The sequence below is a fragment of the Camelus bactrianus genome, unplaced genomic scaffold (genome assembly GCF_048773025.1).
Source record: "Camelus bactrianus isolate YW-2024 breed Bactrian camel unplaced genomic scaffold, ASM4877302v1 HiC_scaffold_26, whole genome shotgun sequence".
Taxonomy (NCBI): domain Eukaryota; kingdom Metazoa; phylum Chordata; class Mammalia; order Artiodactyla; family Camelidae; genus Camelus; species Camelus bactrianus.
The window spans coordinates 149,778-177,772 of NW_027413940.1; the positions used below are offsets into that span (position 1 = coordinate 149,778).

The window sequence follows — 27,995 nt, forward strand, 5'->3', positions numbered from 1 at the left end:
CATTGTGAACTGGCCAAATGCTGTAGTTATTTAGAAGTCTTTTCCATTGTCTCCTGGAGAGAGTGAAAAGAAACAGAAATGGGATAGGAGAAATTAGCCTAACGCATTGACTTTAGAAGAAATAAATGTGAAAGCTGTTATTGTACAGTTTTGCAGTTGGATAACTATTGTATAAAGTGACAGAAAACCAATTTTTATAGAAGTTTTATACCATTAAATGTATACTTAATTTTTTTTGAAATTCTTGTTTTTCCCTTTGTTACTTACAGATCAAAATTTATAATGAGTGCTTTTTGTTATTTTTTCTTCTCCATGAAAGTCATTTTGATAATTAGTCAGTTTATTACTGTGTTCCTTGATTTTAAGTTATTTCTGCTTCTTCATTACCTTGATTACATTATCTTATTCAGTGATCCAAAAAACTGCTCTTACCCCTTTTATTTACTGATTGATAAGGCAGTGAATATAGTTAGCAGAAATTTTGTAAAAACTGAAGTGTGTCATTCATGTGGAAGGATTTAATTTTATTTTTCTTGAATCTATATCCTGACATTGATGTTGTCATTCAAAACTGCTTTAAACATTGCTTTCTAAATTCTTACATTTATTCAACAAATATTGAATACATATAACACATCAGAATGTCCTTAGACAAAGGGATATAATGATTAAAACAAAATATGCCTGCCTCCACGAAACTTGCATTATAGCATCCTCTATCCTTCTGATTATGGTGTTTCTCTTGATTCTTTCTCAATCTATGCATTCATCTTTTTAACAAATATTTATGGTGTTCTTATGTGCTTGGCTTTGTTCTACATATTTGGTACATAATGGTGAGATGATTACTATCTTCGTGGTTTTTAAATTAGAATGGGGAAATGAATATTATATAATAAAGCAGACATGAATACAAAATAATGACATTTTAAGTACTAAGAAAGAGACAAGTGCTTTGTAAGAAAACAATCTGGGTAGCAGATTCTTGTATAGAATATGCAGCCCAATATTGTCCTTAAAGAAGTAAATCAACCTGAGAGCTGAGTGAAGAGAAGGAAATAGCCATGCCCAAGAATTCAAATTCATGTTTTTCTGGTAGAATATCATCACATTTAAGTACTGAGATGGGTAAAAGTCACAGTCTTCAGTACACCAGAGTCCAGTGCAACTGAAATTCAGTGAATAAAAGGAGAGAAAGATATTAGAAGATGCTGGGTGGTGGCCCTGATTCTGAAGATCAAGAAGGTGTTTTTTGGAAATATAATTATCAGGAATTGGTGATTTTTTGTATGTGAGGACTAAGGAATACAGAAGTATCAAGGATGGCCCCTAAAATCTGAGCTTAAGCAGCAAAATAGGGGACATAGTTTATGGAAGGAGTGAGATGAGTTTGCAAAATGTGTTAGAGACACCCTTTCTGGCACTAAAGCAGAGATGTCAGGTGGAAAGCTGAGTATAGGTCAAACTTCAGAGGAGGTGATCAGATTGAAGTTAGAGGTATAATGAGAGATATCTTGGGCTGCAATTATAAGTCATAAAAACAGGTTCCCCAAAGAGTGTCTAGAGAAGATACTTCCAGTATAGATTCAATAGTAAGGTTTGAGTAGAGGAATAAAATCTGGGAGCATGCACTAGGAAATGGAGATACAGAAAAAATAGAACAAAGCTTTGACTTCTAGGGGATTAAGGTCAAGCTGAAGAGATATACAAGTATCTGAATAGTTATATGATAAAGGTATGTACTAGCTACTAATGGAGCACAATGGAGGAAACATTTAATTCTACTGAGGGTAGTTCAGAGGAGTTACAGAAGGATAATATGGAGCAATTCTGAAAAATCTTCAAAATAAATAACAAGCTAATAGGACACAGGGAAGAACATTCTGAGCAAAGGATTTGAGATTAAAAAATTCAAAGCATTTGAACAATTGTAAATAGTTCAGCTTAATTACACGGTTATAGCTTGTTTCACAATTCAAGATTTAGGTTAACCTTCACTGATGTACCTTTCCACCTGCATTTTACATTCCTGTAGTAATTAACAAATCATATTGCTTTTGCCCTCTCATTGTCTGCATTAATATTTTCTCTCCTGGCTTGTCTTTAATCTGCACACTAAAAAGAGGAGCGTAATTCCTTTTTATAAGCAAATGCTCATGCAGTTCTATGCAAAGAGCAGATGGCCTACAAATGTATCATTTTCTAAACAACTGTATTCTTGTCCCTTTGTCCTTGGTGGAGATGGAGGTAAAACTTTTAATTAGTGTGAAAACCAAAATAACTGTATCCAAAATATTACAACATATCATTCTATCCTATCTGTGATGCCCTGATGTATATAAAACAATTCAATGATCTGAAATTAACCTGTAATTAAAGTGTTGAGAATCAATTAGTACAATTTAAGTTTCATTAAATTCAAACACACTCAAAATTGAATCAATTTATTAAGCTTACTTATTTCCCAGCCCCCAACAGACACAATATTACCAACATGTAACAAGTTCACATATAAACAGCTTCACTATTCCACTTACAGAAGTGAGACTACAACTTCCCAACTAGAATAAGGTACACTCTAAATGCAAATTAAAAGCAAGACAAGACACTCTAAATTGGAGATCTGCTTGCTGTTGGTGAGAATGCCTTGAAGTATTGTTTTTGATCTATATGCAAAAGTATAGGGACACACACTTGTCAAAAGAGAATACAAAGTTCAATCTAACTGATCCATCTTGTGCAGATTTTCCCTTCATTCAGTGCAAATTTAAAATGTATAAATTATTTTGATCAGAATTCAACAATAAAATCTTAACTCAAAAACAAAAACAACAGAAGTGTCTTGTTCACACAATGCCTGTGTGTCTTTGAAAAAAGAAACTACCTGGAAGCAATCGTCTCTGTACCTCTCTGCCAATTTTGGTTAACAGATTCCCTCTTCTTGACTTGGAGCAACTCTCTTAGAATCATAAATTGTGAAAATGAATTGCACATTAAAGATTCTGGCACCCGAGGACCTTGAGTTTTCCAAATTATGTTTTTCAAGACATTTAACTAAATGCAACTATTGTGTAAGGAGACGGTAGTTGTCAATATGAACACTTCAATAGAGTAGAAGTAGTCATTTTGAATTTTTTGCATTCAATTATTCATTCTATTTTATGTGATAACACATAATCTATGAATTATTTGTTAACTATCACAATTAAATTTGTCAGTTTTTTTTTTGGTAAAACCACTACCAAAAAAAGCAATGACTAAACATGCTTTTATAAGGATCAATCAACCAATGCAGTTTAACACATGATCCATTAGAACCTCTCTTTTCAAAGCCTGGAGTTCTTTGACAGGTGCAATAAATGTACATACTGTATACATTACAGAAGAGATCTTACAAAATTCTATCAATAAATATCCACAAAACTATTGCATGTCACTGCTAAAATTCAGTTTCACTATTCTGTTGAAAAAATTCCATTGGTTACATATCTCATTTAAGTGTTGGAAAGAATACTCCATGACTTCTAAGAAATGATGGACAATCTGAATTAAATAGCTAATTAACTTAAAATCAAAACTATAAGTTACATATTTGATAAAAGTAATCTATATGTGTGCTTATCACACTAATATAATGTAGAATAAGATGGCTATAATTGTGGAAGACTAGATCTACAGAGGTAGTAAAATGGTCCTGCTAGCTAGTAAATCTGATTATTAAAATCAGGAAGGAATAAGAAGAAAGTAGGGAAGAGAGGGAGAGAGGAAGATGAGAGTTAGTGAAAGAGAAAAAGGAGGGAAGGAAGGAAGGAAGGATTTGTAGTCAAACTGTTACATGTCAGGCCCTAAAATACATTCTTTCCTCAATTCCATGAATTCACTTATTACACAATATTAACAAACTACTTAAAGAATGAATCAAAACCATATAAGATATTATTTCTCATGTAATGGAAAAAATAGTACTATGAAGCAAATTAAATCTAATAGTGTTAAAATATTCAAAGCCTTTCTAATGATAAAAACTTTATAAAGTATTCTACTTCAAAAATGCTTTCAGAGATGTTATCAATGGTGAGAGGATGTATATATCATATATAGTTTTCTGTTTATGAATTTGATTATATTATAGCAATGGAACAGTGTAATATTAAATTTACAAAATGCATATCAATTGAAGATATAAATTAACCTCAAATTTGGGTTGTAAATAATTTTATATTTTGCTTTCAGTTTTCTTTATGTTTTTATATAATTTCAGGAAAATAATTATCATACATAAATGTACAGATCTGAGTCTTTATCTAATATGTCTCAATCTCAAGAGTTCTAAAACCCCTCAATTTCCTTCTTTCCTTTCTTCTTTTCTCCCTTCTTTCCTATTCCTTTATTGGTAATTTGGGGTATAAAAGTTAATTGTTGGCAATATTTTATCAGAACTTATATTGTGAATGAAGGATGAAAGATATATACATATATACACACACACATATAGTGATGATCCAACTTGGAATAAATATTTCCATATTTCTATGAAAAATTGTGAATGAATTTAACGATAGTATGTTATTCCTTAACATTTTTCATAATATACAGTATATGTACTTACAACTTTATACTGTGAACTTAATTGTTTAATATCTACCTTCATGCATGGAAGAGTTTTTATGTTATTATAAAGCATACTTTAATAATGTGATAAAGGAGAATGACATGGTGTTAAGAAATTATGTTAATGTAATGGGCTTTATGAATTCACAAATTAGCTGAGCACTGAGAGTGATTGGAATTAGATAGGCAAATCTCTTGAGGGGAGTAGGGCATTGATGTGTAAAAGATTATTCCTGAGAGTGAGAATAGCATGTGTATGGCCCTGTAGCATGAGGGAACATAGTAAGTACGAGGATTGTAAGAAGTATATCTATGGTAATGATCATGAAGGTGAACAAGGAGTGATTTGAGGCAACTAACAAGGGTAAGGCCAAATATATAACAGTCAGCATATTACAGCAGGCTGTCCGGCCAGCCGGCCCTCCGCCCGCGCCGCGGGGTGGGCAAGCTCCCCGCGGGGGTCTCGGGCTCCCAGCCCACTGCCCGCCTCCCTGCCACCGCTAGGCGTCGTCCGGGGACGCCCCTCGCCGAGAGAGACCCTCAATCACAAGTCACCCCGCCCTCCCCACCGTCCTCGCCGTGCCACGCAACCCCGCCCCCGAACCGCCCTCCCGATCTCCGTGCAGTACCCCTCGCCCCTCGCCGGGAAGAACGCAGTGACTCCAGCAGCCCTGTCGGCTCTTTGGGCCCAAGGGGCGGGCGCGGCAGCCATTGGCGGAGGCCGCTGCCTCCGGCTGTCAATCCCGCGGCCCGGCCCCGCCCCACCGGCGGAGCGTGGCAGGACGCAGGGCCGCGGGGGCTGTCGGGACGGCTCCAAGATGGCCGCGCGCTTGGGGTCCGCACCTGCTGGCAGCCCCGAGCCCCGTTCACTGCCACCGCTGCTGACCAGAGCCGCCGGTCGGCCCTGCGACTCCGGGGGCTGACCCCGCGGGGCGGGAGGCCGCCATGGCGACCCTGGAAAAGCTGGCGAAGGCCTTCGAGTCCCTCAAGTCCTTCCAGCGGCCGCCACCGCCGCCGCCGCTGCCTCAGCCGGCACCGCAACCGCCGCCGCCTCAGCCCTCTCAGCCGGACCCGCGGCCTCAACCGCCACAGCCGCCCGCCCAGCCCCCTCAGCCGGCACCGCAGCCGCCGCCGCCTCAGCCGGTACCGCCGCCTCAGCCCCTTCAGCCGGTACCGCTGCCGCCTCAGCCCCTCAGCCGGTACCGCCGCCTCAGCTGGTACAGCAGCCGCCGCATCCTCAGCCGGTACCGCCGCCGCCGCAGCCCTCTCAGCCGGTACCGCCGCCTCAGCCCCTTCAGCCGGTACCGCTGCCGCCTCAGCCCCTCAGCCGGTACCGCCGCCTCAGCTGGTACAGCAGCCGCCGCCGCCTCAGCCGGTACCGCCGCCGCCTCAGCCCTCTCAGCCGGTAACGCCGCCTCAGCCGGTACCGCAGCCGCCTCAGCCCTCTCAGCCGGTACCGCCGCTTCAGCCGGTACCGCCGCCGCCTCAGCCGTCTCAGCCGCCGCCGCCGCCTCAGCCGGTACCGCCGCCGCCTCAGCCCCTTCAGCCGGCACCGCAGCCGCCGCAACCTCAGCCCTCTCAGCCGGTACCGCCGCCACCTCAGCCGTCTCAGCCGCCGCCGCCTCAGCCGGTACCGCAGCCGCCGCAGCCTCAGCCGGTACCGCCGCCACCTCAGCCGTCTCAGCCGCCGCCGCCTCAGCCGGTACCGCAGCCGCCGCCGCCTCAGCCGGTACCGCCGCCGCCTCAGCCCCTTCAGCCGGCACCGCAGCCGCCGCAACCTCAGCCCTCTCAGCCGGTACCGCCGCCTCAGCCGGTACCGCCGCCACCTCAGCCGTCTCAGCCGCCGCCGCCTCAGCCGGTACCGCAGCCGCCGCAGCCCCCTCAGCCGGCACCGCCGCCTCAGCCCCTTCAGCCGGTACCGCCGCCTCAGCCGGTACCGCCGCCACCTCAGCCGTCTCAGCCGCCGCCGCCTCAGCCGGTACCGCAGCCGCCGCAGCCCCCTCAGCCGGCACCGCCGCCTCAGCCGCTTCAGCCGGTACCGCCGCCTCAGCCCCTTCAGCCGGTACCGCCGCCTCAGCCGGTACCGCAGCCGCCGCAGCCTCAGCCGGTACCGCCGCCGCCTCAGCCCCCTCAGCCGGTACCGCCGCCTCAGCCGGCACCGCACCCTCAACCGCCACCGCCGCCCGCCCAGCCGTGGGTCAGGAGCCGCTGCACAGACGGTGAGTCCCTGCGGGCCCCTCCCCAGCCCTGCGTGGGTCTCCGTCCCTCCCTCGGCCTCCCCTGAAGGCCCCGAGGTGGTCCGGGCCCCAGGCCTCTGCTTTCCCGGGTGCGAAACTCGGGAAGGAACGGGGCTGTGTTGTGATCCGAGGCCGCGCGTCCCGTTCGGCTTCTTCTGGGCCACTCCCACCCCTCTCCTCCTCCGGGCCAGGTGTAACATTTTGTCTTCCCTTTTCAACTGACGGTTTAAAACAGTGTTTCAGATAACTGTCAAAACACTATGCATGCAAAACCCTAGGTTAACTTAAGGGAAGGAGTAGGAGAGAAGGGGGAAAGGAGCGAAGTTCACCGGTCACTTCTGTGGGGGTGGGTTAGATGGTCACAGTGGTGAACGCTTAACTGCTACATGGCCCCGTGCGCTTACCATCATAGTCGTTACTGTTACTAACCCCAGACAGCACTGGTGTTAAGGAGGCATGACCACGGAACAGGTGCTCATTGAGCTTAATTTTACACAAACAGTAAGATTTCCAAGGAATCAAGACAGGCAGTAAACGCCAGCTGCAGAGGACAGCTTGTGCAGGGTTGGGAAACAGCATGGCATGATCAGAACTTTAGTTTGACTGGCTTGAAATGTAGAGGGAAAGGGAAACTTCACACTGATGAATCAGAGAGGAGATAGCTGTTTTTATTAAACTAAAATGGTTAAATGAGCCTTGTTGGTTAATGATTTGCCTTAGCAATGTGAATTTGGATTCTGCAAGTATTTTATAAGTTCTGTAAGAAGCTTGTTTTAAAATTTCAGAACTCTTAAGATATTAGAAGTTCAGTTTTATTTTATAAGAATTTTTTTTAAAAAGTCTATATTTAACTCAACTAGAATGGAGTTCCTTTAACATAGGAGACTTTATTATCTCATGTATTAATACCTGCTAGAGGCACACAATGACAAATGTGATTTATAAACAGACACATACAGACACAAGGAAAACAGAGCATGTAGCTTCAGTAACAGTTTAAGAGAAAAGTCAGAAACAGAAATTTTCCCTGGTCAAAATATCAAAAAAAGCACCTGGGGCTTATATCCCTTAATTGATTTGAGCTCTAAATGGACAAATACACATTTTTTTTAAAAAAATTGCTAAGAACAAGATTCTTTTTCACGTTGAATAATAATTTTGAAGTTTAAATAAATACCAACAATAGAGCTATGAGGGAGGAAAAATATAAAATACTGATTTTTTTTTTTTAACTTCACCATAAGGTGCATTCTTAAATACATAGGAGAGAACTGTCATGATTTGCTCAACTCGCTTGCAAATAGTTCAACAGTATTAACGATGATTGAATTTAGGTGGTGGGCATATGGGAATTTATCATCCTATTAAACAGTTTTCTGTACTTCTGAGACTTATAACAAAACATTGAAAGGAACCTGTTAGACATAATGCTGTATGTGAAGTAATTTGTTCCCTTTGTGAAATTCTAGGAAGGTTAAAATAACATCAAGAAAATCACAAGCATTTACGATGTAATCAGAACTACCTGAGGATCTGTGAAACTTGGTGAGTTGGTGAATTTTTTAAAATGTCTTAAAACATTTTGTTTTTACAAAGATTACAGGAGTAAGAGAAGATATATTTTAATCAACTCTTAATATTTTTTTCCTGGTTGATGTGATATAATTAAATGTGGGGAAAAAAAGGTAAATTCTAAAAGGAGACACTACCTTGATGGTTTTCTATGGTGGAAACTCAAGCAGGAGGAAGTTTAATTTAAAAACATAAATTACTGCTCTTTGTAATACATTCTAAGTTGTCATTCTTTTGAATGCCTTCCTTTCCAAACAGGTGTGTTATTCTGGGAGATCATCAGGACTTCTGGGTATTTGGAGGTATTGACCTAACCATTGGAACTGCTGATTTATAAGAAGTTGTCCAGAATTTTGGAAAACTGATTAGTAGAGGTAAATAATGTTTCCTTGGCAAGTGATGACAGAAAGTGACTTGAGTGAATTTTCCTTTGTTTTTAGGCAGATGTACCTAACCATGTATGTTAACAATGATTACAGGCTGGAGACCGAGAAGAACTACCATTTTTGCCGGCTGGGATGAAGAAAAAATCAGACTTCTGGGTTCCACAAATGGGCTGAGGTAACTAAGACAGAAAATGTATCTTCTTGGTCAACATGTAACTCAGGGTAATCACAGATGTGTTCCATTACCTGATATTGTTTTAATTTGGATAAATACTCAAGAAAATTTAAGAAATAGAGTTTGTTTTTGCTTTTACATCAGTTTGGCAAAACAAAACAACCTCTTAATTACTAAGTACAAACCAATTTTTTCATTATTTTTAAAATATTTTAGTTTCTGTTTATATTTGTTTTGTGATAAGTAAAATCTGTAAGCTCAGAAAATAGTCAAACCTAGGAAGCTGCTTCTGACAAGTGAATTAGCTTATTGAAAATCTGATATAGATCCTTGGCATTAATTTTCAAGTTTTTACAGTTTCCTTGGATTTCTTCTATCTAGGAAAACAACATGCTCTTTTAAGATGACTATACTCTGATTATAGTCTCTCCTTTATGGATTCCATACTAAATTGTAACCATACGTATATTTTACCATTTACAAAAGTGCCTGATTGGGAAGTATAATACATTGATTTTGTAAATTGAATTACTCTAAAATTTCAAGGATTTATTTTTAATTCAATTATGATTTAATTTTCATTTGTCACTGGCTCTTAATGCTTTATTTTAAAGTGTCTCTCATAGGCCCCCTTCTTTCATCTTCTTCCCTTAGGCTCTCTGTCCAGTAACTCTAAGTTCTTACATGTTCAAGGTAGGCTTGTGTATTTTTTTAAAGGCAGGTGCACCAAAAAGCACTTTCCTGTGACTATCCTCTGTTTTGTTCATCATTTATGAGTCCAAATTTTATAGAATTGGTTTAAAGAATATCATATCTTTCTTATCATTGTGTCTGGTTTTTAAAATGCTTTCCTTCTTACTCATTTCCGCATACTTTAAAATAATAATATGAATCAAATAAGTATGGGAATAAAATCACAGTTACTTGTATCATATTTGATTCCATGTATATTGCAAAGTCTTATTATTATGTTGGTGTTATGAACATGCATTTCATAATACACTTATTTACATGAATCAGATCTTATTCATTAAGGTCACTTACTTTTAGAAATATGTAATTTCTTGTGAATACATGTATATAGAAATACATGTGTCTTTCTATAATTTAAGCAGCTTAGAATACAGATAAAATAAATCCAAGATACAAGATAATATGCCTTGCATTAATTTAAATTCATTTGAATTAAAAGACAATTTGAATATTGTTTCCCATTTTCTACTAGCTTCTTGATCATATTCAGCAGCACATTTACCTTTACATATAGTTAAGGAATCTTTTTTATTTCTACTGTAGCTCTGTCATAATGGAAACTCTGCAGCAGAATCAGCTGTCATCTATCCCGTGTGGCCAAGTGCAGAGGTGAGAATTCTCATTTGTGGGATGACCAGTCACAGCTTTAAATGTTTTTACTGTAACTGCTCTTATAAGGTAGCAAGCTAGAGAGAGAGAGAGAAACAGAGAGAAGAAAAGAGCTCTCTCCGCATATTCCCATGTGTATGATGGCATTAGTCTTCTTCTGCTGTATTTTTCTAGAATGTGTGTGCGTGTGTGCATGTATGTGTGAGAGAGAAATGTCTTGTCTTTGTCCTAATAGCCACTCTTCTCTCCCTCTAGTTTTTTCTCTATCGTCCCCTCCTTTTTCATCAATATCTTCTCTTTCAAAAAATTCTTGATAAATCAAATTTCCAACTTCCTCACTTTTAATATGGTAAAGTTACTTGGATCCCCAACGTCAAGGGGTCTCATACTTTAATGTCTGTAAGGATTGCCAGGGACACCTTTTAAAAATACAGATTTCCAGGCCTTACTTTGAGCAGTTCTCTTCCAGTAGATCCAGGGTGAGGCTGAGCATCTCCGAGCCTTACCCCTTCATATTATGGTGCAGGGGATCAGGGACAGTTTTCCTCTGGGTCTCCCTGCTGTTGCTATGAACAGTGGCTACAGCATCACTAATATTTTTCTTTCTTGTTTTAATTGCATTAGTATTATCAACCAGTTAATGGCATTTTCTTAAAATTATGGTCAAAGGCATAGGCATTTGATTTATAATGGTATCTGCAAACCACTCTTTTAATGAGTTAATTTGTTTTGCTTGTATTTCCACAATTGTAAATGCCGTGAGTTAAGTGACTGCTTTGCTTCAACTACAGGAGAATGTGAAAACACTCCAGGAGAGAGAGGTTGCATATATCAATGCAGACTCATACACAGAAGGTAAATTTTATTTCAGATTGTCATTAAATAGTATACCAGTATTTAAGTCTGTCAACTCCAACTCATAAACTAGGATTATCCTCTTTCTATGAGATGCCTCAATAATACCTCCATTTCTCCATTTTACCAGAGAGAACATTATTATGATTCAAATGAATCAATATGATTCATAACTAAGCTATTGATCCTAATTTCTTTAGTATATTTACCATTGGCCTATGTTGGATTACTACTTAAAACTTTAGTACTTTTGACATTCTTCCTGTGGAGCTATTTTTAAAAGTTGGGCTAAAGTATTTCATACAGAAATAGTTCCTGTATGTATTGGAACAACTCTGAAATAAGCACCCACTACAGACTTCCTTTTGACCCTGACATGTGGCATGTGCATCTGTAGGCTTTCATCGTGTTATGGTCATTTCTAGGTAAGTGTCACAGGATACATGTTAGTTACTGACACGCTCTAGTCTAACGTCTTGATATTGAATTGAATGAATGAATAAAAACGTGAACATTATGGCCTTACCACTTCCTTTGCCAAAGACCCCTAGGTACTGCTGCCATAATGAGCAATGGCCCTTACTGTTACTGCAGGAGCTGCGGCCTTAGCAGCAGAGTCTGCCTCTGCAGTCTCCTATCCTGAGTGTGTGCTGCAGCCTCTCTGGCTCCTGAAGAGTTATTTCCACCTTGTGTTTTAGTTTTAGCCAGACTGTCTGTCTGTCTATTTATCTACCTACCTATCTATCTATCCTAAAATTTTATTTATTTGTTTTTACTGAAGTACATTTGATTTGTAATATTAGTTTCAGGTGTACAGCGAAGTTACACAGTTATATACATATACATATACATATACATATACATATACATATACATATACATATACATATACATATACATATACATATACATATACATTGTTTTTAGATTCTTTTCCATTATAGGTTAATATAAGATACTGAATATAATTCCCTGTGCTATACAGTAGGTCCTTGTTGTTTATCTGTTTCATATATAATAGTGTATATCTGTTAGTCCTGAACTCCTAACATCTCTCTTCCCTTCCCCCTTTCCCCTTGGGTAACCATAGTTTCTTTTCTATGTCGTGAATGTATTTCTGGTTTGTAAATAAGTTCATTTGTATCATTTTTTTGTTTGTTTACATTCCACATATAAGTGATATAATTTGATATTTGCCTTTCTCTGTCTGACATACTTCACTGAATATGATAATCTGTAGGGTCCACCCTATTTTTAATTCTCCAGGAATGATGCCTTCAATTTGAAATCTGTTATATCTTGTTTATAATTAGAAAATAAAGTTAGAATTAAATACAGGTTTGAAGTCCATTTGGAGGTATTAAAATACTCTCTTATTTATTTTGCAGGCAATTATACTCTCAGAGTTGACTGTATACCCCTTCTTTTCCAGTTGGTATATAAACTGACAAAAGAGGTATGTAAGTAGATCTGTCATAATGTTTTTTGATGAGTGGATAAATCAATAACTTTTGTTTTCTAAATTACTAATATTTAAACTGGTGACAGACATAGCTGATTTGTATAAATAACAAATCAGAATGAGCTTTAATACACTACTTATGTGACATAACTATGAGAACAGTAGTGCTAGTCTCTGTTCTAATAATAGTTCCTAATAATTGTATACATTTGTTAAAATGTGCATGGTCTATTGTTTCATGGGGCAGAGTCTCTTTGATATAACAGAAAGAATACTGAGCTGGGATGGGGAAGCCTTGGCTGTGAAGATTGCCTTGGCTATTCATTCATTCATTCATTCATTCAGCAAGTATTTATTGTGTGGTTACAATGTATCAGGTCCTATGAAATGAATTCTAGCAGCTACAGTGATAAAAGCACAAGGTTTCTGAATCCAAATACTTTATAATCTAGAGAGGCCACAGACCTGTAAATGAGGACTCATACTTCACTTGAATATTGGATACTATATACAGTGGAGGACAGTTGTGGAGGAGAGAAGTTAAAACCCTGGGGTAGCTGGTGAGGTTGGAAAGCATTAGAAGGTGTTTACAGAAGGATTAGTGGTTAGGCTGTAAAATGGAAGGATGTGAAAGTGGGGAGAAGGTTTCTCCTCAGAGGACACAGGACCTAATAAAGACATGGATGTGTGAAAGAACATTTCCCGACCTCTGGGTAATGCAATATAACCTAAATGTAAGGTGTTGGTGAAAAAGCTGGCAAGAAATGGGGCCTGACACATAGGCCTAAGTGTTCATAAATCTGGTGATGGAGAAATTAAAGAATCTTTAACAAGGTTGTATATTATCATTTTTATTCATTAGAAAAATTACTCTGTATCAGTGCATTGAATAGGTTAAGCTGTAGTAAGTCTAAAAGCAAAATGGAAATAATTCCACATAATTATTTAGCACACAGGAATTTATAAATACTAGTTATTGATGTAAAAAGTACTCTGAAAATGCTAATGCACTCTGAATCTCTAAAAATTATGTGATCTACTCATTGAGTATATGTGTGCTTCATTTAAATAACCCCCCATTATAGAATTTAACTGTAAAAATATTTCTTTCAAGTAGGTATCACTTAGATGACAGTGGGAAGTAGATGTCACATCTCTGTGGTCCTGTTTCCCAATCGCCCTTCATCTTGCCCTGTCCTTTTCACTGTTAGTGTCTTTAACATCTCATCCTCCCAAGTGAGCATTCTCCCATGCCCATCACAACTCCCACCATACTGGGAAGCTTAGGTCCTTGATCCTTTTATTGAAATGTCCCATAAAAACATCTTATCTAAAAGCACGCTGTAAAGACAGCCCTTGTTGGGGAATCCTTCTCAGGAGATACACTTACACTCTGTCCTACAGAGGAGGCTCCTGCCTTTATAGGAGGGGTAGTAAGAAATTTAGGACCAAGAAGGAGAAGCTTAGGTCTATCCCCTTTGTACATTTATTTAATAAGTATTAAATGTGTAAGTGGTTACCATAATGACAGGATAAATCAAACAGAGATTCTGCTATTAGTGTGTTACCTGTGTAGCCAGGAGAGACTATGATCAAGAATTTTCAAATCCAAGATAGAGATTAATATCACCAAAGTGAATACAGATAAAAGTGTGGGAAGCAAAAAATAAATATCTTAGTTTATTATTTTACATGTTGGAATTAAACAGCCTGCTTAATGGGAAATTACAAGTTTTTTTCCCATTTTAAAGCCTCTTTTATGTTAATTTGAATTTAATTTTCATGCCACTTTATATACAATATATTTGTCTTTCAGAGTTTTTGTTTTAGGTAGTTTTTTAACAGTTTAACTGGGAAATTAAAATGTATCTTTAGAAGTTACATTATCAGGATGAACTAATTAATTGTCCAGAAGAGAAGAGTGAGATTTTATGGTCTTTTTTGATTTGATTGTCAGTGGAGGAATCAGACATCATTCATCTGGAGAAATGCTGTTGGTTGCTGAGGGCTCAATCCCGAACTGGATGATTTGATTTAGAGACATTTGGCCCATTGGCTTCACCACCAATTTGTCCATCTCTGAGTGAAGATGGGAATCCTTCTATTTTCTACAAATGTTCTTTGGTAAACACGTGAGCCTTGTTCCACCTTTGGAGCCTTGTGTAAGTCGGTTTACCTTTCTGCACCTGAATATTCTCATATATAAAATCAGTTTGACCAAGACAATCATTATGAAACTGTGCTCCAGTGCGGTGCCTCAGCATCTGGTGCAAGGTCAGGGTGGTGGACACTGAATAGGCAAAGCTCTAGCTTCCACACGTGACCTCACCTCTTCCTCAGCTGAGTAGTGTCTATTGTATTTCTTTTATATAGAAGAAGGTTCCACTGCTGTATCCTTCTCCCACCCTTAAAAAATTAAGAAACCACTGGACTAGACCATCTCTAAGGTCCCCACTTAGCTCTAAACTTTTCACTACTATATATATATATATATATATATAGTATATATATATATTAAATGAGGTTTACAAGGAGTAGTTATGGCTGATAATCACAAAAACTGTATTTGAAATCTGAACGCTTGGGTTCTGCTTCTGATTCAGACCTTTTTAAAAAAAATTTCTTACTTTTAGCAAGTCATTTAACTACTTCTTAGCTTCAATTTTCTGCTCTTTGAGGGCACAGAATTAGATTCTTGAAATAGTCTGTATTCTTCAGGTTTCTAGTGTGTTTTAGAAATATTTGTTAGGGGAGCTAGAACAGACAGGGCTTCCACTTCAGCAGTGCAGTTATGTTTTTACCTTTTTAGAATTAGAGATTGAGAAATCATTTCATTTGAAAACAAAATGATTCCATTTATTTTTTATGAAAAGTTTAAAATCCACAGGATTAGATTATAAATTGCCCTTTATTTCTGAAATTTAATATATTTATGTATACAGATTAAGTGGTACAATGAAGACTGCAGTACAGAATTTCTTTCTCTTATAATATAGTGTGTTAGTTTTCTTTGCTTCATGAAGGAGCTGTATGAAGCTTATTAATAACAACACAGTATATCTTTGATAGAGTTCAACTTTTCTTCTTCTTTTTTCCTTTTTCTTCTTAGTCTTTCCAAATTAGGATAATTGTGGTCTCTGACTTTTTTCCAGTTACATTTTTAAAATATACTTTTTTTTTTACATTCTACAATCACTTTAGACTTTTGGAATTAATATAAGTTAGAGACAGGTAGGCAGACAAAACCAAACACTAAATGATAGTATTTTCTTCTAGGAAGTTAAATTTTGGTTATAATTATTCCAGGGGGGAAAAAAAAAACTTCCTAAGACAGTGGAAACTACTGATAACTTTTAAAAACTAAGTCAGTTTATGCGAGTCATGCCTCCTTTCATAAGCATGTCATTATTAACAGGAAGTTTGTTGGCTGTGATTTATTCTGTGTTCCTATTTTACAGGTTTATTTAACGCTTTTGGTGAAAATCATGACAGCCACATAGATTTTAGGGAGATATCCTGTGGGTTATCAGCTTGTTGCAGAGGACCTCTGGCTGAAAGACAGAAATGTAAGAGTGTTAAACATCACAAAATTTGGAAGCTATACAGAGAAAAAAATTAGCATTCATTCATGTAAAAAATCATCTGATTAAAGCTTGAATTTTCATCCCTTTGGCAAATAGCAATCTCTTGCTGAGGTTTTACTGAGGTCAGTGTAAAGTTCAATCATCTGTTCTTTTTTACTGTGGAGTAATTTAAGATCTTTGTTATTAATAATGGTTGATTTTCCAGATGAATGTACAATTCATGATAAATGAACTACATTATTCATGATGTGTTTGAAAATGTTAAGCATATAGAAAATATTTTCTGGTAGTCTATATAGAAAATTTGTCTTGCTTAACTTGAATTCCAACTTATTTTCTAGCACTGTGTATATTGATATTTTATTAGCAAAATTAAATTTATGATAAAACAATTTTATTAAATACTAAATTTATCTTTTAAACCTAGCTAAAATATTATAGCATAATTTATAAGCATATTACATTAATAAATCTTAAACATATTTGGTTAGGGAAATGCAGCAGTTTACATTTAATTGGAACCTAATTCTTATATATTCACTAGGGTCATTATCTCTGCATCTTTGTAAAATGCAGCTTCACAAATACTGCATATTTTGGGTATGATACTTAATAGTTCAATATTCTTTAGTAATGTTGTACTGTGATGCACTCAATTTAATAGCATAATTGTTACACGGGTGTGTGAAGTAGATAATTATTTAATCTTAAAACTTTAGATTTCTTTTATCTTCCCTGATAGTATACCATTACTCTAACCTAGCTTTGTGATAGATTATTTGTTCACATTATATTTCTGGTATTAAAGAGGCTGAAGTCTTTTTTTCTCAATTGAGATTAATTATTGTCTTAAATTTTTTTTAATTTATTTTTTGCCAGTGGACTAGTGGAAGTTAACCAACTAGACTAACTAGCAATTTTGCTGATATTGATGTTAATTAGCAAAGTGCTGATATTTCGGATTTTTAGCTTGTTGTATATAAACTTCATTGAAGATTTGAAATTGTTCTTAGGCAAAAATATTGGGTGCACATTAATTACATTGGAGAGGCAAAATCTTTATACAGTCATCTCTCATTATCTGCTGAGAATTGGTTCTGAGACCCCCTCAGATACCAAATCCATGGATGCTTAAGTCCTTGTGTAAAATGGCATAGTATTTGCATATAACCTATGAACATCATCCTGTATACTTTAAATCATCTCTAGGTTACTTGTAATACCTAATATAATGTAATTATTTGTAAATACAATGTAAATGATATGTAAATAGTTGTCAGTGCATAGCAAATTCAAGTTTTGCTTTTGAGAACTTTCTGGGAAAGTTATATATATATATATTATATATATATATATATATATATTTTTGATCTATTGTTTATACCTGTGAATGCAGAACCAATGGTTACAGGGGGCTTACTGTACCAGCTTTTTGTTGATTCTTAATGTAGATGGAATATTTTCAGCATTGTAAGAATCAACTCTGAAGTGATCAGTTTTAAATATTAGAAATTAATTTAAAAGCTTGAATTACCTTCTCAAAATCTGTGAGATATTGTATAGTAACTTGGCCCTTTTTCAGTTTGCAAGAAATTTAACTTTAGATTTAGGTGAAGGATAGAGTTCTCTAAGCTGGCTAATGATATAAGGAGAGAGACTTGTGAAGTTTACAGGAATTCCTACAAGTTCAAAGGACTTTAAGGACACAGTGTCCTCCAAATAAGAACTTAATCCAGAATGTAGTTGTTTGAGGAACTAAGTAATTTTACTAGGGCAGCTTGTAATAAAATGTATTATACTTCAGAATATGAAAGTAATTTCCCTCCATAAGAGTTTCTTTTCTTTAGTTTGCTTCAAGGTATTTGATGTTGACGGTGACGGAGTTCTTTCTAGGGTTGAACTGAGAGACACGTGGTTGCACATTTAGAGGTCTGGAAGGACAACTGCACCGATGATATCCTGGTAAAGTCTGATTGCATACATCTTCTTGCATGTAAACTTCCAACAGGAACATAGAGTGAAGAATTTTTTAAAGGAGGTTGAGAAAAAGATTTCTTACTACTTCTAGGTTCTATATTATGCTACTCAAAATATTCATAGCCAAAGATGCAAAATTGGGAAGAGAATTTGCCTTAGAAAATTTAATAAACTGAATGTATTATGTAAAAAAAAATGAAACCACTGGAAAATTGTCATAAATTTTTAAGGTAAACAAGCAATCTATTTCTGTAATTAAAAAAAAAAAAAAGAAAAACCTTGACCGAAAATACTTTATACTTCAGCTACTGGCTAATAAAAATGATACCTTCTCCTTCCTAACTACTGATTTGGGTTTCTGGTTTTAAAGGAATTACACGTGGATGTATCCAACATTGTAGAAGACCCATAGAATGCGCATGATACCACAAAGGTGAGTCTAGCAGAGACTAATTTATTCTTTTCTAAAAATACATTATATTCTGAATTGGTGTACATACCTTATATATACATACTTGAATCTCTTCTACATCATCCCTGCTAAATGCTTATTTGGACCTGTCGTTACAATACCTCCAAGTTGTCCCTAAGGAAAGCCCATTCCACCTTTAAACAACTCCATTAAGTGTTATTTACATAAAAACATTATATTTTATAAGCTAGGCATTTTATAAAAATTAAGTAGAGACAGCCCTTGCCATTTGTAGTTTATAATCTTTACTTCTCCCATTTTAATACATTATGGTAAGACAAAACTTATATTGAGCAAAAGAAGCCACAGAATAAAAGAACACATTGTACAATTCAATTTATATGAAGTTCTAGAACAGAGACAGAACTAATGTTAATACATGTTACAATAGTGATTTTGGAGATGGGTGATTTAACTGGGAAGGACCATAGGATATCTGGGATGATGGAAATTATTTTTTATCTCAATCTGGGTGGTGTATATTGTTTAAAAAAAATTTTTTTTCAATAATATTGGTGAGGGTCTGTCCTAAGTTCTTTAATAGCAGCCAGAATAATTGTATAATAGCAGAAACGAGCATGTACTTTACAAAGAATAAAGCCTTGAATTTTTTTAGTTTCACAACATTTATTAAAGATATTATAATAGGTTTGCCTTAATGTCTATGTATCCCTGTGAAACTGAAGATAATCCATATATGTGAGACACATATGAGTTAATTTGACCCTTTCTATTCAAATGTTGACATGTACCAAGTAGCAGATGGTAGGATGTAGACCATAGTGGTCTTATACAGGCTTAGAAAAATAAGTAACACTTTTTTTAATCACAAATCCAGAAGAAATTATCATAGTCTTATTAACTGACACTCAATAGAAATAAATAATAGAAATGAATTTTTCAGGGCTTGATCTTTGTTTGGCAATTCAGATAACCATCTTCATTTACTTTTCTGCCCAAAACTAAGGTAGCCATTTCTATTTGGTATATATGAAAACAGAAACATAGGAAAGTTTCTTTTAGGAAATAACTTATGTAGAGATACAATTTCCATCGCCTTTTTTCTGGGTGTTTGATAAGTATGGAGGTTATCATTGCTGTCTATTTTTGTGTAAGACCGAGTTTCTTCTTATGACTGTACTTTTGAACATTGAAAAAAAAGATCATTTAGCTGCTCCATCTCCGTGTAACCATAATAATGAAATGGTAAAAATTTAGAATAGAATTTGGACCTTTCAACCAAACCTATTACCCATATTCACTGGTGACTAGACTGTGACAATATTACCCATTATTTTGTACCATTACATTGGTATTAATATACTTTAATGGAAGTTGCATCATGAAAGCCAATAAGTACCATCACAGTGCTTTAAAATCTTTTCTTATAATGAATGGTATTATATATTGAATGAATACATGAATATCATTAATAATAAATAATATTAAGTATCATTAAATAATAAATCATTAAATAATAAAAATATAATTAAGTAATAAAAGCTAAGAACATTATTATTCATCTAGGATTGTTAAGGTGATTGTTCAAAACATGAAGTAAGAGGCATTTGGTTATATTTTTGCCTCCCAAGAAATATTGTCTACTGTATATAAATGTAATTTTTGGTACACTTTGACACAAAAAAAAAATACTGCTTTACTCAACTTGTGAAAGTAATGTTAAATTTTATTTTGAGGAAATGTTAATATAGATACTCATTTATTATATATATTTAGTTCTTTTAAATCTCTTAAGAAGTCTAATAATGCCAGATGTTTTAAAGAAGATCTTAGAAAATTGTTAGGGTCAAAGGGCATAATCCAGAGAGTTTGGAAAAATGCTTTCAAAGTTAGTAAATAATCCTTTTTCTCTACCCAGAACCTTTTGTGGGTTTTGTTAGTAATCTTCACCTTGAACCAGAAGATACTGTGAGTTATTTCCCAGGTCTTACTGGAGGAAGATTTTTGGTGATAAATTGCCCACGTTATGACTCACTACTTCAGAGTTTGGTTACTTTTGAACTTATTTTTGCTGGCCTACTTTTAGATGAACACATAGCATCTACATTAAATCATTAGTTTTCTTTCAGGCAAATGACCATTGCAAGTTTAATAAAACAGATTTTATTCAAATAATATAAGAAAATGAAGATTTAAGATGTTCTTAAATATTGTTTCTCTTTCAGAATGGCCATCTTAACTCTAGAAGAATATCAGATCTGGAGTGTGAAAAATGTTCTTGCCAATGAGTTTTTGAATCTACTTTTCCAGGTATGTTTAAGGTAAATGACAGAGACCGAGGGCAGTGGTACCAGTAGTTCTACATCTTTTCCATTATGTAGTAGTTAGACAACTAGACTACAAAACCATATATTGTCAAAAGAACTGCATTAACCTGTACACCACCTGCAGATGGTAAGTTAGAGCGTGCGTGCTTCTCAGAGTCACAATGTGCATGATAGGAAAGTAGAGTATAGCTGATAATGTTTATCTTAATAACTCATGATAGAGCAGATTATAAACACATAGAAAAGAATTTAAAATGTAAAAGCCATTATAATTTGCTATTTTTCTTTACTTTTTTTTTTTTTTTTTAAAACCCTTCCTAACAAGTAACGCAGTGTGGACAGAGACATAGATCATAAGTTGGCAGCTGTAAATTTTTCACAAAGTATACAATCTTTCCAGTTAGGAGGTTATTTTAGATGCAAAGCTGTTTCTTAATTTTCTTTTTTTTCTTTCTTTCTTTCTTTTTTTTCTTTTTTTTAATTTAATTCTTTAGAAGGTCCAAAAAAGATTGAAGGAGAAAGGAGGAAAGAAAAGCTGTCAGGGGTGAACATGAAATCATAAAACTTGCCAGATTTTAACTATTTTCCCAGTTAAAGTAGTTCTCTTTGCTCCAATTTAAAGAAACAACTTATAGTTTCCCATTTTTCATAGTTCTTCATAAATATATGTTGATTTAATAGTATTTTACAGGGTGTGAGTAGGGACAGACTGGAAGTTCAAGATTTGTAAATACTGACAGTATATATAGAATAGATAAACAAGTTTATACTGTATAGCACAGGGAAATATATTCAAGATTTTGTAGTAGCTCATGGTGAAAAAATATGAAAACAAATATACGTGTATTCATAAAGGACTGAAAAATTGTGCTGTACACCGGAAATTGACACAACATTGTAAACGGACTATAACTCAGTAAAAAAATAAAAATAAAGATAAAACTTTTAGAACACTATAAAAAAAAGTAGTATTTTAGATTTTTCTTATTTTATTCTCCTTTTCTTATAAAAGCACCCCTATGAAGATCAATAAGACTTGATATCTTTATATCTATCATGATCCTCCATTGTAAATACAGAGTAACCTGCCTGTGACACAGCTATGTTAGAATAAATGAAAATTGAACTCTTCCTGACAGCTAATAACTAATGTATATTTAAAGCATATGAAATCTGATAAGCCTATGATACCCATTTAAATCAATCAGTTGCTCTACTGTCAGTTATCAGCCAGGATCTAAGTTGATGTCTTTATAAAACATAAATACATATAAAAATAATATAAACCTACTGTAAACAGAAATGACTTGCTTAGTAATATGAAAATGGTGCAGCTATTTTAATCTCATTTAAAATGATGTCCTCAATTACTTTAAGTTATCATTAATTATATAAACATTTTGACCACTTAAGTTTGTGTCTGAGTCATCTTGCAGCTCTTACATAGCAAAGCATTTTGAACTTTTATATTGCCTTTCCTATTTTCTCATGCTTATCAGGGACTTGCATAGGCACTAATTTTTCTATGACTCTATAAACAGATGTATGCCTGAGATTTTCTTTTGTGTCCCAGTGTCTCTAGCATTATATTACTGACAGATTTTTTGTTGGTTATCAATCTAATTTTTTTCTTGGTATATATAGTCCTTTCAAATATATATATATATGTAGTCAGTTTACACTGTTGTGTCAATTTCTGGTGTACAGCACAATGCTTCATTCATACATGAACATACATATATTCATTTTCATACTCTTTTTCACCATAAGTTACTACAAAACAGTATTGGATATAGTTCCCTGTGCTATACAGTATGAACTTGTTTATAAATTGGGAGTTTGATTTGCAGGTACTAAATATTAACATTACATTTTATGATGCTCACTTTATCCCATATTCAGACATGCTTTTAAAACTTTATGTTCACTTAATATATAAGTAAGCAGACTTACTCTAAATTGTTTTATTTTCTGTCTGTTTCTAAAATAGAATTAGCTAGTAAATTCAGTGATAAAAGCTTGAATTATACTTTTATTTTATTTGCCAAGATTCCACTCCTGGCTGACCATTTTGGGTATTTAAGTATAAAGTAAGTAAATGTCAGTAGAATTAGGAAACCATTCCTGTGGTAATATTATTTTCAGTCCTTTCAAATAAACTCAGTGCCCAATATTTTGCAGAGGAAGCATTCTAAACATGATTAGGGTCTTCTATCTTGTACGTTAGTCAGAAAGCGTCAAATGTTAAACAGTTTGATAAACAGAATAGTGCACCACACTGACCCCTACCTATATCCATGCTCTAATCCTGAAATCTGTGAATATGTTATTTTACATGGCAAAGGGGATTTTGCAGATGTATCAGGTTAAGGACTCTGAGACAGGGAGATTAGCCTGGATTATCTACATGGGCCTAGTCTAACAACAGGAGTCCTTAAAAATTGAAAATCTTTCCCAGCTGTGGTCAGAAAGATATGACTTTGGAAGAGGGATTAGAAAGCTGTAAAGCTGTTAGCTTTGAAGATAGAGGAAGGGCCATGGGTAAAGAAGTGTGGGTGAACTCTAGAAGCTGAAAAAGACAAGGAAATACATTCTTCCTTTGACCTACAGAAGGGCATAGTGCTGCTGACATCTTGATTTTTAGCCAAGTGATACCTGTTCCTGACGACCTACAGAACCATAAAACAATAAGTTTGTGTTGCTTTAAGCTGCAAAATTTGTGATAATTTGTTACAGCAGTGATAAAAATAAGTATAGGGGAGATAATCCAAATTTATGGATTGGAGGGCTCAACATTTTAAAGATGTCAGTTCCCCTTCAACTGATTCAAAGATTTACATGTGCACATCAAAATCCCCAAAAGTTAATTGTTGTTACTGTTTTTTTGTAGAACTTGACAAGCTGATTCTAAATACATAGAGAAGCGTGAAGGGCCAATAGCCAAGATGATATTAAAGAACAATGTTAAAGGACTTATTATAAAACAATATTAAGTCTATGTGATAACTACCTAAAGTTAGACATATAGACGAATGGAACAGTATTGAATTAAACCCTGTACCATACATGAACAGTAATTTTAGATAGATTATAAATCTAATAAATTTGAAACATAAAGCAAAGCATCTGGGGGAGGGTAAAGCTCCGGTGGAATGTGTGCTTAGCATGCATAAGGTCTTGGGTTCAACTCCCAGTACCTCCATTAAAATAAATAACCTAATCCCCCACCAAAATAAAGCATCTAGAAAATAGTGTAGGAGATATTTTAATGACTTTGAAGTGGCAAAGAGTTCTTAAACAGGACACAGCACTAAACATAAAAGAAGAGTTTTAAGTTGGACTTCAGTAAAATTAAGAATTATTTTTATCAAGAGATACCATTAAGAAAGTGAAAAGCTAAGCCACACGGTGGGAAAATATATTTGCTATACCTATATCCAACAAAAGACTTGTATCTAGGGCATATAAAGAACAAAAACCAGTGGAGAAAAAGGCAGAACCTTAATATTAAAATGTGCAAAAAAATTGAAAAGGTGCTTCTCACACACACAAAAAAAATCCACATAAGCTATGAAAAGGGGCTGACCTCTTTAGTAATAATGGAAATACGTACTAAACCCACACTTGGAACACCATTAGGCATCCACTAGAATAGTTAGTTGTTAAGTGATACGAAGCATTGGTGAGGGCAACAAGCAATGGGGACTCTTACACATGGCCAGTGGGAATATAAATTCTTACAAATACTTTGGAAATAGGCTTTTTGAATGAAAGTTATATATGTATATGTGTGTGTGTATATGTGTACACACACACACACACACACACCCTATTACCAAGGGTAACCCATGTGTGTACCCTTCAGAAACTTCTACATCTGAGCACCAAAGGACATCCAGAAAATTCTCATAATCACTATTTGTTATACCCCCAAATAGAAAATGACCCAAACACTTTTCAACAATACATGACCATAAGTGGTGGCACATGCATACAAGTTGTATACTTTAAAGCAATAAAAATAAATATACTGGTTTACAGAAAACACTAGTGGATGAATCTTACATAATTTTGAGAGGAAAGTATGGGACCAAAAATTTCAAAAGCAAAAAAGCCAATCCATGGTGGCTGAATTTAGGATGGTGAGTCCATCAAAGGGGTGCCATAGTATCTGGGAAGAAACCCAAAGTGGAACAGCAATGTTCTGTTTCTTGACTGGATGAAGGTTACATAGATGTGTTTACTTTGTGAAAAATCACTGAGCTGCATACTTAAGATGTGTTCACATTTAAGCATGTATATTATATTTGCATTTTTTAAAAAAATGTTTGCTTGCAAAAAAAGATATCCAAAGCCTAAGTATTTATTAGTAGGAGGATGGATAAAACAAATGATAGTATATTCAAATAATGGAATACTATTCAACAATAAAAAAGAATCAACTACTGATACAAGGATGAACCTCAAAAGCCTAATTTATACATCTCATTGTCAGGTAAATTTTAACTCAGAAGGTAAACAAAACTGTAAACAGGCATGTGCCCTGGGGGGAGGGGTGCTTTAGCCTTTGTCTCCTCAGACCTGTGCCATTACTGGCACATCCCGCAAGAAGAGAGGCAGGGCTCAGCCACAGCTACCATCTCCTCCTGTGCATAGTGCCCGGGCGGGGGCGGGGCTGAGGCCTGAATCTGCACGTGGGGGCTCCACAACCTCCTAGGCAGGACTGAGACTTGTTTATAGCCTGAGGCAGGGAGGATCTTTCTACCCTGACACCTCAGAGAACTTGTGCTGCCAAGAGAAACAAGGAGCTCAGATTTGGCACAGAGCGTAGGCGGGGCAGTTCCGCGGTCTTCCCCGAGCCCACCTACAGACCGCCTACCCGAGGCAGAGCAGGCAGCTGCACAGAGCAGCGGAGTGACCAGCACCAGGAGAGGGCACAGCACCTGACCACGGTGCTGGGATGGGGTGTGATCTGCCCACCTGCCTCCCCCTGAGCACAGCATCTGACTGTGGCTTCAGGAGGGGGAGTGACCTGCCCGCCCACTGGGTAAGAGCTCAGCTCCTGACCTAGTGTTAGGAGGGGGCACAATCTGCTAGCCAACAGCCACTGAGAGCAGCACAGATGAGGGCGCCAACAAAAGGCCTTTGAAACAGCAAGCTGAGTTCGCGAAGCAGGGCGAAGACACAAAGACCTCTCGATCAAATCATTAAGGGCACACCATCTCCAGGTTAAGTAGGTAACTGATACTCCTTAAGCCACGGTGCCAGAGAGATATGAGCAATGTGAATAAACAGAGAAACCACTCCCAATTAAAAGATCAAGAGAAATCCCCTGAAAGCATGATCAAGGAAATAGACATTGATGGCCTACTAGATCAAGATTTCAAGAAAAGAGTGATCAAAGTACTGAAGGAACTAAAAGAAATAGGGTTTAGGGATATAAAATATGTCAAAAATGAAATAGAAACTATAGAGAAGAACCAAGTAGAATTAGTAAACTCATTGGCTGAAATGAGAGCTGACCTAAAGGCTGTGCAAAGCAGACTAGAAAATACAGAAGAACAAATATGTGATCTAGAAGACAGGACAACAGGAAGCACCCAATCAGAACAGCTGAGAGAAAAACAAATAAAAAACAATGAAAACAATATATGGGACCTATGGGGTAATATAAAGTGTGCCAATCTATGCATAATAGGAGTTCCAGAAGGGGAAAAAGAACAAAGGGGATTGAAAAGGTGTGGGAAGGACTCATGACTGAAACTTCCCAAACCTAAAGAAGGAATCATATCCAAGCACAGGAGGCTCAGAGGGTCCCAAACAGGAAGAACCCAAACAGACCCACACCAAGGCACATCCTAATCAAGATAGCCAAAGTCAAGGATAAAGAAATGATCCTAAAGGAAGCAAGAGAAAAACAGAGTGAGTTACAAGGGAACCCCCATAAGGTTTTCAGCTGATTTCTCTACACTGTTTACAACAGCTAAGACATGGAAACAGCCTAAAATGTCCATCAACAGATGACTGGATAAAGATGTGGGATATTTATATGATGGGATACTATTCAGCCACAAAAACTGACAACATAACGCCATTTGCAGAGACTTGGATGCTCCTGGAGAATGTTATTCTAGGTGGAGCAGAACAGAAAGAGAAAGAGGAATACCATATGAGATCACTCATGTGTGGAATCTTAAATATATGCAAGATCTTGTGGTAACTCACAGCAAAAAAAAAAAGTGACAATGAATATATGTACGTTCATGTATAACTGAAAAATTGTGCTCTACACTGGAATTTGTCATAACATTGTAAAATGACTATTACTCAATAAAAAATGTTTAAAAATAAATAAAATAAAATATAACCTTTAAAATACTGTATAATGAGAGGTGTGATGTTCTAGTATCTGTTCTAAGAAGTACGTTAGACACACATAATAGCCAATGGTCAGAAAGATCACATGTTATCAGCTACCACCCCATGCAAATTAATGGCATTTATTAGATATTCATATATGTGTGTACATATATAAAATGTGTATTAGTATATATGTAAATCAAATAAAATAATTATATTATAATCTAATGTAAAATCATATCAGCAAGCACACTGTGCTGACATAAGTGTCTTGGTGTAAACAGATTACAATTTTTCATTGAGTTTTCATAATGGGATAATATTGTGAACCAAGTGGAAATTGTAAAAAAATGTTATCCAAAAAAAAAAAAAAAAAATCCTGACTACATGAAAAGATGCACAGTTACTATAAGGGCTCTCCCCTTATTTACTATCAGTGTCAGAAAGTCTCTTGGAATAAGTTAGCAGAATTAAAAACTCTAAAAAGACACAAGTATGCACTCTCTGTTAAAGAAACCAAAAGAAAAAACAAATGAATGGACAATTAAGATCCTACAGATAAAAATACCAATTTTTATGGGAAATAGCCTTAATATAAAAAATAAGGAGATTATATTCTAATTTCACTTTTTGAATAAAGATATACAAAATTTA

General features: G+C 36.4%; 1 protein-coding gene across 1 annotated transcript; it reads left to right on the forward strand.

Annotated features, from left to right (window-relative positions):
* The first annotated feature begins 1,434 nt into the window (after positions 1-1,434).
* Positions 1,435-27,995, forward strand: LOC141576721 (uncharacterized). Its single transcript, XM_074360141.1, has 14 exons — positions 1,435-1,497; positions 4,997-6,830; positions 8,318-8,393; positions 8,679-8,794; positions 8,900-8,981; positions 9,636-9,674; positions 10,278-10,343; positions 11,135-11,198; positions 12,587-12,654; positions 14,618-14,822; positions 16,119-16,226; positions 18,092-18,206; positions 18,592-18,654; positions 20,880-27,995. The coding sequence occupies exons 1-3, from the start codon at positions 1,435-1,437 to the stop codon at positions 8,329-8,331; spliced, it is 1,911 nt and encodes a 636-aa protein (XP_074216242.1). The 3' UTR covers positions 8,332-8,393; positions 8,679-8,794; positions 8,900-8,981; positions 9,636-9,674; positions 10,278-10,343; positions 11,135-11,198; positions 12,587-12,654; positions 14,618-14,822; positions 16,119-16,226; positions 18,092-18,206; positions 18,592-18,654; positions 20,880-27,995.